Source organism: Serinus canaria, chromosome 20, assembly GCF_022539315.1.
Source record: "Serinus canaria isolate serCan28SL12 chromosome 20, serCan2020, whole genome shotgun sequence".
In the NCBI taxonomy this organism is placed as follows: Eukaryota; Metazoa; Chordata; class Aves; order Passeriformes; family Fringillidae; genus Serinus; species Serinus canaria.
The window spans coordinates 7,500,783-7,512,883 of NC_066333.1; the positions used below are offsets into that span (position 1 = coordinate 7,500,783).

General features: G+C 48.1%; 1 protein-coding gene across 1 annotated transcript; it reads left to right on the forward strand.

Annotated features, from left to right (window-relative positions):
- Window positions 1-7: 7 nt before the first annotated feature.
- On the forward strand, window positions 8-6,996 carry PLAGL2 (PLAG1 like zinc finger 2). The gene is made up of 4 exons (XM_030233480.2): window positions 8-87; window positions 537-644; window positions 2,058-2,453; window positions 3,257-6,996. Exons 3-4 carry the CDS (start codon window positions 2,191-2,193, stop codon window positions 4,476-4,478), a joined length of 1,485 nt encoding a protein of 494 aa, XP_030089340.1. The 5' UTR covers window positions 8-87; window positions 537-644; window positions 2,058-2,190; the 3' UTR covers window positions 4,479-6,996.
- The last annotated feature ends 5,105 nt before the right edge of the window (window positions 6,997-12,101 follow it).

The following is a 12,101-nucleotide window of genomic DNA, read 5'->3' on the forward strand; positions in this document are numbered from 1 at the left end:
CCGTGACGTCACTCCCACAAGGCCCCGCGCAATGGCGCCGCCGGGGCCGGGAGCGGAGCCGCGCTTGGCGGGGCCCGGGGGAACGGGGTGAGCGCGGGGGGGCGAGAGAGGGGGGCGGCACCGCAGCGAGGGGCGGTGGCACGGCCGTACCCTCCCCTCGGTGGCGGGGTCCCCTCAGGGGACAGGGGGGCGTGTGAGGAGGAGGAGGAGGATGCGGGGCGGAGGGGGGGGCGTAGGCCGGGCCCGCCTCCCTCCCCTCAGGGCTGCGGGGCGGGGGTGGGATGTGTGATCGCGCTCCACCGGGGCTGCATTATCCACGGAGCGCTGCCGGGGGTAGGGGTCTCCCGGTTGGCTTCCGAGGCAAACGGCGGAGGTGCCGAGGGAGGAGCGAGTTGCCCCTCGCGGCCACCCCCCGGCACCTCCGCCGTTTGCAAGGCGGTTGCAACAGCACCTCTGAATTCCCTAAAATTCCAGTGTGATCGTTTATACACCTTACTGTTAAAAACATTAGAATTCAAACTCTTGTCTTCTTCCAGGTAACTTTGAAACTGGCCCAGATGGCCAGGCTTTTTCGGAGGGAAAGGAGCAGTTCCCTGGTGAAAGTGGTGGAGACTCTCGGGACACCTCCAGCTCTGGAGCAAGAGGTAGAGAACACTCATCTTTTCTGGGACATATTTCATAGAGAGGTGAAATAGTCATGTTTTTAGCATCCAGTAAGACAGATTGCTCTGAACCACAGGCCTCCTGCACCCTGAGGGGTCAGAGCAGCTGTCACATCATGCTGGTTTGTCCCAAAGTGGCACCTCAGCAGTTCTGGTCCTTTATTGTTCTGCTCTGACCACGTCGTTTTAGCCTGCACAAAACCAGGTTATATTTTTAACAGGCATTCCCAAGGCTCACAGTATTATATTTTCTTGGAGCCATCCTGTTTCCCAGTGTTTTCCTTCCTGAGGGAACCATCCATGCTATTTGGGGTGAGGGTGCAGTCACAGTAATTGTCATTTCAGCTCTTCATAACGTTCCTTGAGCACTTTCTTGGGGGTTGGTTCGTTCCCTCGCAGTTGCACATCCTGCCCACAACTCGCACTGGTGTTGATGTGCAGCAGGAAGTTCCTCCTCTGAAGCAATCATGGAGTGAGGGTTTGATGCTATTTTAAGTAGGGTTTCTCAGGCAGCCAAATTGAGTGAAAGAGGTTGGTTTTATTTCAGCTGACCGTTTACCAGTCGAGCTGGCAGTAGAACCCTGTAAAAACCAACACACAGCTCAAGAACAACCTGCTAGGAGAGATTCTTGTAGAACCTCATCAATGTGAAAGCCGGAAGAGCTTACAGGAGGTGTATTTTTTTGAACAGGAAACAGTTTGAGCTTCCATTATTAATGGATGAGAGTGTCAAAGAAAAGAAAAAAATAGTTAAAAATTGCTCATTACAGTAGAAAATTTGCTGATCCAGAGAGTCAGAATCTGCCTCACAATCGAAAAGTGAAAATACAATGAGTAATCCCACCCTGAAGAGGAGCAGCATCCGTTGCCTTCCAGAAAAAGGTGTGGTGTTGATGATAATTGAGAGTTTTCTTCCTCACCCCCGTTCAGCCACATGTGGGGGGTCAGATTGATTTGCTCTGGAGATTGTTTTGCCCATTGCACCAGGTTGGTAGCAGAAAGGATGGGAAAAGAAAATACAAGAGAACTCTGAGAATCTCTGAGAGGGAATTCCATGTAGGCAGAGACCAAGAGCAAGTGAGAATATAAAAAAATGGGATGAGAACTGATCTGCAAGACACACAGGGAAAGGTATTTAGAGCTTCAAATGGACACCTTTAATGATATTTCAGGAGAAAATACATCCAGCATGTAACACTGGCCCTTAATAGTGGCAAAAAATGCAATTCAGAAAAAGTTTAACATAATTTTATTCAGGTAACAGGTTAAGGGGGAAGAGACAGAAAAATATTATTGATTGGAGGTCCCCATGACTGGACACACACATCTTCACATGTTCACTGTGTACATGGGTGAAGGTTACAGTGAATTAACACCAGCCTTCTGTGATTTCAGATGAAGAAGTTTTGCTATTAAAGCAGTTTGGTCACAGGGGGCTCCAACAGAAAACTGCACCGGGACAACACCACAGCGAGACGCCCACAGGCTCGAGTTCTGCTTGACATGGCCATGTTCTACTAGACCTGCCATGACGGCATTTTTCCCCAGTGTTCCCAATTGGATTCAAGATGCAAAGCAGGAGGAGGAAGAGACAGGCTGGAAATTAGTCCCCAGACCAAGAGGTGAAGAAACCGAAAGTCAGGGAAAATGCCAGTGTGAACTATCGGAGCCCTCCTTCCCTCATGTGGACAAGCTGAGAACTCACACACTTTCCCACTCGGAGCAGAGGCCCTACAACTGCCCCCAGCTGCACTGTGGCAAGGCCTTTGCTTCCAAGTACAAGCTCTACAGGTCAGTATCTGCAAGTGCCTCTGCCCAGCAGTGCCAGGAGAGAGGGGAAACTCCCTCCCTCGTGTGTCTTTGCTTGAATTTCTGAGAAGCTGGAGGAGGGGAAATGCCCTTTTACCTTGCAAAGCAGTTGAGTCCCAGACATTACCATACTTGGCATCTTTTTAGGTGCCTTCCAGAGAACTTCAGCTAATGCTGTATCCTGCGTTCAAGCTGTTTCATGTTTCACTAAGGAGGAAATAGAAACAGAAAGTTCAGTTCACAGATTAAAAAACAAAATGAAAAGCAAGAATAGCGTTTGCATTCATAAATCCTGCTTCTAACCACAGGGATAATTCCATGGCAGCTGTTGCTCCAGTATGGAAAAGTAGAGTTCCCATTTATGTAGTGAAGTACAACACAAAATAGTTAAACGGTGATGGCTGAGACCTTGAAACCAAGTGAACCACAGTGGGGGAGAATGTGAGATACCAAGGTGAAATCAGACTGCAGTGGCTGTCAGCAGACTTGGGCACAGCCTGACCCTCCTGATGAAGTGAAGTTTTCTCCCCTAGTGTCACAAACTAGGAAGGTTTTCTTTGGCAGCCTCAGCAGAGAGCAGGAGCTGAGGAGAGACAGCTGCTGGGACAGACTGTAGGTTTTGCTTGAAGCATTGTTCTCCTGTGCTCCTTGTTTAATGGAGGTAAAATGCCATCTGGGATTTTTGTGGCATAAAATGTAGGATTCAAGGAAAATTTTGGAAAACTAGCTTGTGTTCCCTCAGGGGCTAGATGTTTGTCTGACCTTTCCTGCGTTTCTCCCCTAAGGCATATGGCCACACACTCTGCTCAGAAGCCCCACCAGTGCATGTACTGCGAGAAGATGTTCCACAGGAAGGATCACCTTCGGAACCACCTGCAGACCCACGATCCCAACAAAGAGGCCCTGCACTGTCCCGAGTGCGGCAAGAACTACAACACCAAACTGGGCTTCAGGCGACACCTGGCCATGCATGCGGCTGCCAGCGGTGACCTCAGCTGCAAGGTGTGCCTCCAGACCTTTGAGAGCACCCAGGTCCTGCTGGAGCACCTCAAAGCCCATTCCAGGCGGGCTTCCGGCGGGGCAAAGGAGAAGAAGCATCCGTGTGACCACTGCGATCGGCGCTTCTACACCCGCAAGGACGTGCGCAGGCACCTGGTGGTGCACACGGGGCGGAAGGACTTCCTGTGCCAGTACTGTGCTCAGAGGTTTGGGAGGAAAGACCACCTGACCAGGCACATGAAAAAAAGCCACTCCCAGGAACTGCTGAAGATTAAGACGGAGCCAGTGGACATGCTGGGTCTGCTCAGCTGCAGCTCCTCTGTGGCAGTGAAGGAAGAGCTGAGTCCTGTCCTGTGTATGGCATCCAGAGACATGATGGGTGGTAAGAGCTTCCCTGGCATGCTGCCCGTGGGCATGTACAGCACACATCTCCAAACCATGCCAAGCTCAGGGATGCCCCATTCTTTGGTTCCTAATTCTCTTCCAATGGGAATGAGCTATCCTCTGGAGTCTTCTTCTCCCATCTCCTCCCCACCGCAACCTCCTCCAAAGTATCAGCTTGGATCTACCTCATATTTGCCTGAGAAACTACCCAAAGTAGAGGTGGACAGCTTTTTGTCAGACTTCCCTGGCAGTCTGTCTCTCTCATCTGGTGATCCTCAGTCCTCTTCGCCTCAGCCACCCACCCTGGATGAGGCTTTGCTTTCCAAGAGCCCTGCTAACCTCTCAGAGGCTCTCTGTGCTGCTAACATGGACTTTTCTCATCTTCTTGGCTTCCTTCCCCTAAACCTTCCTCCTTGCAATCCTCCTGTCTCGTCGGGGGGATTGGTCATGGGCTACTCGCAGGGGGAGGCACAGCCACTGCTCACCACTTTGCAACATCAACCTCAAGAGTCTCCTGGAGCCGGGGCCTCGCTGAACTTTGGGCCCCTTCATTCGTTGCCCCCCGTCTTCACCTCCAGCTTGAGCACAACCACGCTGCCACGGTTCCACCAGGCCTTCCAATAAGCTGGAAATAGCACTGGAGAACAGATCTTTCAGTCACCCTTTTGTGGAGAGCCTTAAAAACGCACAACTCTTCCTTCCTTGGGGGTGTGAAAGCTCTGGCAGAGCTGGGTCAGACAGGAGGTTTCTGATCTCGGAGGGAGCACTTGTAGACTGGAACCCGTGCAAGTCCCAGTCCTGTACAGCAGAAAGATTTCAGCTGATAGACTGGATATATTTTATCTAATTTTTAATCTGTGAATCAGGAGCCACGCTTAGCACTGACCTTCCCTGAGAATGCTGGAGCTGTATTCATCTCTGGGAAGGGACTGTCCCTCAGAAGGAGTTGAGACTCTTTCATCCTGGGCTAAACTTTTGAAGAGTCCAGCTTCCATTTCATGTTACCACACACTGCAATTCTGGCAAACCAGCCAACACCTCCACATGGAGAAGAAGTCATGATACCACTCTGTATGAAGCCAATTGGGAAGAGGCTGTCCTTCCCTGCTACCTCTCATCCCATCACCCAACACAGCTTACTCCACATCAGTGTTAAGCAACAAGCCCGTTTACATAGTGAATTCAATGCCGCCTCTTTGGAGCTGTTAGGATAAACTCATTATGGTGAACATTGTTTACACAACACAAATCTGTTTCTGCCATTGTAAAAATAGGAGGCACCAGAATACACTGGGTTCATGTCTGGTGTAGCTAGAACACTGTTTACACAACGAAGTCAGGTTGCACTGATTTCTCTTCACTTATCATGTTCTTCCCCCATGGGGAAATACACTGCTTTTGGACCACTTCAGCCTCTGCCCCTGTAGGCAGCAGCTTCCTGCCTTTTCTCGCTGGCTGTCCTGAGTGAAGGGGATGGAGCAGCTCTCACAGCTTAGCTTGGTGTGTGGTGTATGGACAGAGCCCTTTGAAATATCTCCCCCAGGCAAACAGATCTGGAAACCAAAGCACATGAGAGAGCTGGGTAAGGAGCTCGGGACGTGGAGCACTGCCGTACCAGGCGTGGGTGAGAACAGGCTGCAGGCCCTGCTCCATAGCTTCCCTTGGGATGAGGAACAGAGTATGAGTTTCTGGGGTTTGGGGTTTTTTTAACCACTCATTGAGGTCAGCACCCTTTTTGGCTTATCCAGGAAGGAGTCTCAAAGGTATATTTTAACCTCAATGGTGATAACATGCAAGAATCAGGGAAAAATTGATTCCAGCTTCATGTACACACTGTCAGTGTATTTGAAGCATTTCTCCCAACACCAATAGTTCTAACAAATGCTGAGGTTTGGGACCTGCAGTCAACTTTTCATTTTGGATTTGGTTCCACTGGCCTTTTTTGTTTTCTCCTGCTCTAGCATTGCCTCCTGAAGTTAAAGTCCTGCTTCCCTTGCTCCCTGCCCTACCTCTTCAACTCTTCCATGGGCTGTCTACCTACCAGGGCAGAAGGGTTATACTGGGAAGAGGCAGCCAGCTGCTGGTGTCATTTAGCACCTGCATTGTCTCCTGCTCCTTTTTTTCCTGGGCACTTATACTGCAGATGGGGACATATGGAGGTCTCTCTGCATGGTGCATGTTTGTGACTATGGACAGGCAGATCTTCATACCTCAGCATGGAGGAACCATTGTAGGCCAATATAAACCAGGAAATCTGTCAATACTGTTCTCCATAAATCTAGGAAATGCAAAATCTACCTCTACTCTGTTATCTCAGCTCCTTGGGTGAAGCCAGATGCTGTCCTCCCTTGTGTCCCCAGAGCACATCCACCTCAGTTGATGCAGATTCCTTCCTGCTGAGCCATGATCCCACTGTGTGACATCAGCTGTGCCTCTTTTGGTCACAGGCTTGTCCCCCTTCCATTTTACTCCAGAATTTTATTTTTAATTTAGCTTAGTAATTCTTCCCAGAATGACTCTTTAGCAATCCATTGATTCTCCAGAACATAGATTGGTTGTTTTAGGTTAGCCAGCAATGCTGCAAATAAGACTTTTGTATCAAAATGTAATATAAGATTTATTTACCTCAGCAATATCCTGTGGCAATGATCTCCCCAAGTTGAATGCAGTACTTTTTCCTTTTCTCCACTGGAAAATGTTGCCTTTCCAAGTCCAACGAGTGCCTTCTTGTTTTCTAACCTAGCAAAGGTAAACAGGGCATTGCAGCCAGTCTGTTTACTAGCATTGAATACCTCAGGCCTGTCTTCTATTGCTTTGCTCTTTGCAAATTTAAGAGTTTCACACTGTTATCAATTATATGCAAGCCTTATCCCTGTCTTCAGTTGAGAGGATTATTATTTTTTGAGAAATAAATGGTCAGAACTGATCACTCACTGCCAGTGAGGATTATCAGATTTATGCAATGCCATCACACACCTTCTCCCACTGCAGAACATTCAGCTTTTTTGCTTCCTGCCTGCATTGTACTCTGAACAGATGTCATCACTGGAATTCCTTTAGCAGTGGTAGCTAAACTTAGAGCCAGGCATCTTTTTCCTACCAGTAGTCTGTCAAAGAATAAATGGAATTCATTTTGCTATGATTTGCATGTGTGATTTGCTTTCTACAGCTACTTTAACAAGCAGAACTGCAGTAACTTTTGTCAATGCAAGGAAAATCAAACCCAGCAAGGGCAGCATGGTCAGAGACAGCATTGGAGCTGATTCCAGGTGTTTGCACAGGAAAATGGATTCAAAGTTCCTCTACCACAACAGCTTGTAATCTGAAGGTATTTTACCAGTCAGTCTAAAACTAACGAGAATAATTCCATTTAAAATAGTAAGTGTGCAATTTACAGAACAAATTGCAGTGAACAACTTTCACCTGTTTATAAGAAAATACTTGGAGCATCCAAGCTTAGAGCACTTGGGAATCCCAGTCCACTGGGCAACTCAGTGGAAGTCATCTTAGCCAAGCTCCTGCTGATGCAGCTGGAGGTGAGGGACACAGGTAACTCTGGAATGCTGTGAGGGGGATTGCTGCAGCAAAGCCTGCAATTTGTTCTGTGGTGTACATGCAGGGTTTTGTGGCAGCCACTGTACTGGTTATGTGATATAAAAAAATCATCCCAGAAAGAGTTTGGGTTTGGGTTTTGTTTTGGACCATGAGTTTGGTGCTGTAGGTCCAGGACACGGCTGTGTGTCAGGCAGGCAGAACCCAGGAAACCATTTCACTGTGATCCCTCTGTTCCTGGCACACCTGTACCATAAAGATTGCACCAGAGCTCAAGGGCAGCAAGTACAGCACATAATTGTTCAGGAGGGTTTAATTAAATAAAGGGCTGGCTTGCGGGGGGGTGGGGTCCAAAGCAGTAGGAACAGTGCAGTCAACTAAGATATAAACCCACATATAAACTCCAGTTAATTAAAGGACAGGACATGAACTTGCCAGCCCTTATAAATCAGACTCTGGATTCTCAGAAAGCCAAGGACCTAATGCCCCCTAGAAATAAGAACTAACAAAGAGCCAAGCCACTCCCTGGCAGCAGGGTTAACTCTTGCCCATCCTTCCAGGCTCAGATCTCCAGAACCCTGTGAAAGGCTGAAAGTCTTTTTTCCTCCTGGGATTACACCTCACTCAAAATCCATTTGTAGGAAGGAACAACATGTTATCTTGCATTTGCTTCCACTGAATTTCACATGACAGAATACTCACACACCATGTTGTGACAGACCCCGTTCTCTGTCTCACAACATTGCTGCTCTTTAGCCTCAGTGTTGAAAAATGGTGTCACCTCAACTGGAATCTTTTTCTCACCTCTGGTAGATTGATGATTTCAGTACTTTTGTTGAGCTCAGCTCTTTGTTCTTTAATTCCTTCCTTGCTGACAGGTGAACAGCAGCTGCTGGAAAGATTTCCTGCAATTCACTGAAAAAAATCCCCTTTTCCTTTCTCTGCCATTGCACCACCTTTGCTCTCTGGACAGAACAACCCCACAGAGGCATTTTCTGCTGCCTGCAATTAAAATTTCCACAAATAAATCTTCAAAGATGTGCTTCCCATCACCTTACCTTCTTGCTTATCCTCTAATCCCAGTTAGTCAGGCTGACTGAATTCTCCCTCAGGTGCCTATTTTTAGTTAATTGCCTGCCCAAGCCCTGGAGGTATTCTGCAACTGAACAGTGAAGTGGATGAATAGCTTGAACAGAACCACTTCAGGTTTCCATCCTCATCCAAAATTTGTGGTTTTTCCATAACTTACTTCTTGTATTTTTCCCAGTTTCTAGAGATGAGAGCTACGACCTGAAGCTCTGAATTCCATCCTGGCTGGCCCCTGTGCAGTAGGAGAAGGTGATTTGTTTTAGTCTGGTCTGCTGGATCTGGGAAGCCCAGATTCATTTCACCCTAATTCCCAGCTCTGGCACCTCTCACCCTTTCCATGCCTGTTTACCATAACATGCCACAGCCATACTGAGCCTCTCCTGGAAAGCAGCTGGAAGATGCAGGGAGATGCCATCACCACTGATCCAGCTGCCTTGCAGTACCACTCTTCCCATTCCCCACCACCTCTCACGTTCTGTTGTCCCTGCTGCACAATCCACGCACACTCAGACTCACTCAGACTCAGACTCTACTCTGGCTATTCCCAGTGATGGACTTGCTTCCTTCTAGTGAATAACTGGAATCCCCCTAGGAATCCTACTCATTTCAGCTATTCTTGTGACTGCAGGTAAGGAGTTTTCTCCTGGAGTACAGTTTGCAATCTCTACCTGGTGCCAGCTCTACATCTCCCCACAGGCCACACACCACTACTCACACTAGCATGCAAACAGGTCAAGCAAAACCAGAAGTGGTGCCCAGAAACGAGAGCAGAGAACAGATCACATTCTGCTTCTCACACACCCACAGCAGGAGATGAGCTTGGCTTTCCTGTTCAAAGTGTATTTTATTTCCATGTGCAAAGGTGGGCTGCAGGAGGAGCCTGAAGCACCTTCCTCACTCTGTGCTTGTGGTTGAAGCCAGATCTGTGTGGTCCTTTCCACCAGTGCCTAAATACGAGCCTGAAAATAGAGTATACATGACACAGAGGGAGCTTCTCTGGATCATATCACACTGACAAGGGAAGTTAAAAGCATTGCAAGAGATAACCAGGGAATTTGGAATTAATTTTATTACTATAAATAGGTCAGCTCTTCAGCTGGGGGAAGAATCCTCAACATTGAAGTGTCTTGTTACAAACCAACCATCCTTTGCTTTTGTGTCTTTGTTTTGAGCCACTGTGCAAGGGGATAACCAGCTCTAGCATGGAATGCAGAGTGGATTTGGGACAGTTCCAGGGCCTGAAGGACAGGACAGCCTCCAACACCTGGGACAGGCCAGGCTGGCTGAGTGTCCAGGTGAACAGGCCAGGGACCTGCCTGCAGCCCTTCTCCCTCTGTGGTCAGTATCTTGCAAGAAGGTAACAGGAGCTTGGCTCACAGCCCTCAGAACCCACTTCAGGGTGCCCTGCCAGGGTGCAGAAGCCTGCAGACTGCAGCACATCCCAGAACTTCTGCTAGAAGCCTTTCTGAAGTTTGAGATCTCCTCAACCTTCTGAGTGCCTCAGCCTTGATACTGTGTGGATCTTCCCCACTTTAGTGATTCCTGATACCTAGGAGCAATTTTTAGAAAGACTGTTGAGTAGCATTTGAACCAGTGTTTTCCTTGAATGAGGATATTGAAGAACACACAGCTGCCAGCTGATGTACTCTTGAGACCTGAGGTGGCTACAAGAAGGACAAAGAAGAACCTGTGGAACCCCTGGGAGCAGCCAAGCTCCAAAACTGCTGCTGGAAGAAAAGCTACTGAGTGGCCTTTGCAGCCACAAGTCATACCAAGAACCCTCTCCCAGCACAAGCTCTGCCATCTCCCACAGGAGCCTATACACATCCCACTGGAAGGTGAAGAGTTTGGGATCAGGCATGGGAGGGGATGGGAAAGCCACAGTGTCCCTCCCTTCACGCTGTCCCTTCTTGTGCTGGTTCTGGACAGGCCCCGTGCCTGACCTCCCTCCCTGCAGCTACAGCTGCCAAAGCCAGAAACTTCCCATTGTTACAGCTCAACTGGTTTTCTAAAAACAAACTTTCTAGCACTTTTACACAGAGTGAATAATCTCTTTTAAAGGAGTGTTTTGGGGGCTGTAAACAAGGTTTATAAATTGTAATTAAGTGCCATTAGGAAATATATGGTTCATCACTAAAATTAGCTCCTGCAAAATGAAGTTCAAATTGAACGCATCTTTTATAATGAAGTTGTTTATTAAAAGCATTTGGATCTACCCCAGGTGTCTTCTTGGAGGGGAGTTTGGGTTTTGGTTGGATTAAGACAGGCTGGAATCATAAGACAGGACAAAGACACAGTTCCCTACATGAAGCCACAGAGGTTTTTAAATTTCTGCCAAGCAAAGAATTAGATCCACAAAAAAAAAAAAAACAAAACCAAAAAAAACAGCACCCCACTGGGGAGGCAGCCAACAAACACCATTATCCCCTGTCAAGGAGAATAATGTTTGTTAGACAAAGCTCTGGTCGCTTGGTTTCACTAAAATTTCCAGCCCATGTGGCAGCATTTCAGACAAGTTCAGCCCACTCCCCCTCCCAATAACCCCAACATGCTCTGCTCCCCACAGGCAGGAGAACCAGGACCAAACCCCAGCTTAAGCTACAACTGACTGCAGGCACCAGCAGCATTTGAAGATGAAGCAGGGCAAGCCACGCAGGGCCTTCTTAGGATTCTCCTTCAGAACATGGATTAAAAGCTGACAGCCACGATCTGTGTTAGGTGCTTGTCTAAGAATGATCTAGTTTTCAGTTCTAGGTTTCATTCCTAATTCAGCCACCATTAAAACATGACCTTTCCTCAGCAGCTTTCCCCTGACACTGGGGACTGTGACAGAACATGAATACACTCATTTGCCAAAAATGAGATATAAGTTCAGCATGGATTGTCATGGTGGTGGAGCTGAAGCTTCCTTTGCCTTTTTAAATGGAGAAGGGATTATTCTGATGATTTCTGAGTTTTGATTCAAGTATTTGTCAGCTCTGATCTCACTCACAGACACTCAGCAGCCCCCAACACTGCACTCTGTAACCTGGGGGGAATCACATCCATTGCTCTGCTGGGCAAACCATCTCAGGAAAAGAGAATTCACTTTCCCTCCCTCAGCCAGCACTCCAGCAGAAGCTCATTGATCTCCTGCCACACACAGTCTCCCAGCAGAAACACACAAGCTCTGGGAAGCCAATGGAGCTGGAAGCCAACACTGAGGGCTCAGCTTCTGCAGCAGCAGCACTCCTCAAACTCTCCTCTGCTGCTCTAAAGCCCTACCCAGCACTGCCATCCAACAGTTCTGCCGCTCTGCCCATCAGTGCCACACATCAAACAACGTGTCCCACACCAGACACAAGTTGCTCAAGTGATCTTACCCAGCAGCACAGCAGCAGCAGATCCAAATGCCTCAACTGGTGGCATGATCACAATATAAGACAGCATTCCGGGCATGACACACTGGGAGAAACTTAAGTTTACCAGGAGAAAAATATTACAAAGAAAGGCAGAGTATTCCAAACTCTGCTTCTGGCTGAAGCCACACATCACAGACCATACGGACGTCGAACAGGCCAAGTGTTACAAAAAGAAATTCTCCAGAAGTGGCTTAGGAGAGCCCAA

What these genes read in the sequence shown, in the direction of transcription:
- PLAGL2 (XM_030233480.2), top strand. Translation starts at nt 2,191, where the DNA reads ATGACGGCATTTTTCCCCAGTGTTCCCAATTGGATTCAAGATGCAAAG. An exon ending in TCCAAGTACAAGCTCTACAG is followed by an intron (nt 2,454 to 3,256) that starts GTCAGTATCTGC and finishes TTCTCCCCTAAG; the next exon opens with GCATATGGCCACACACTCTG.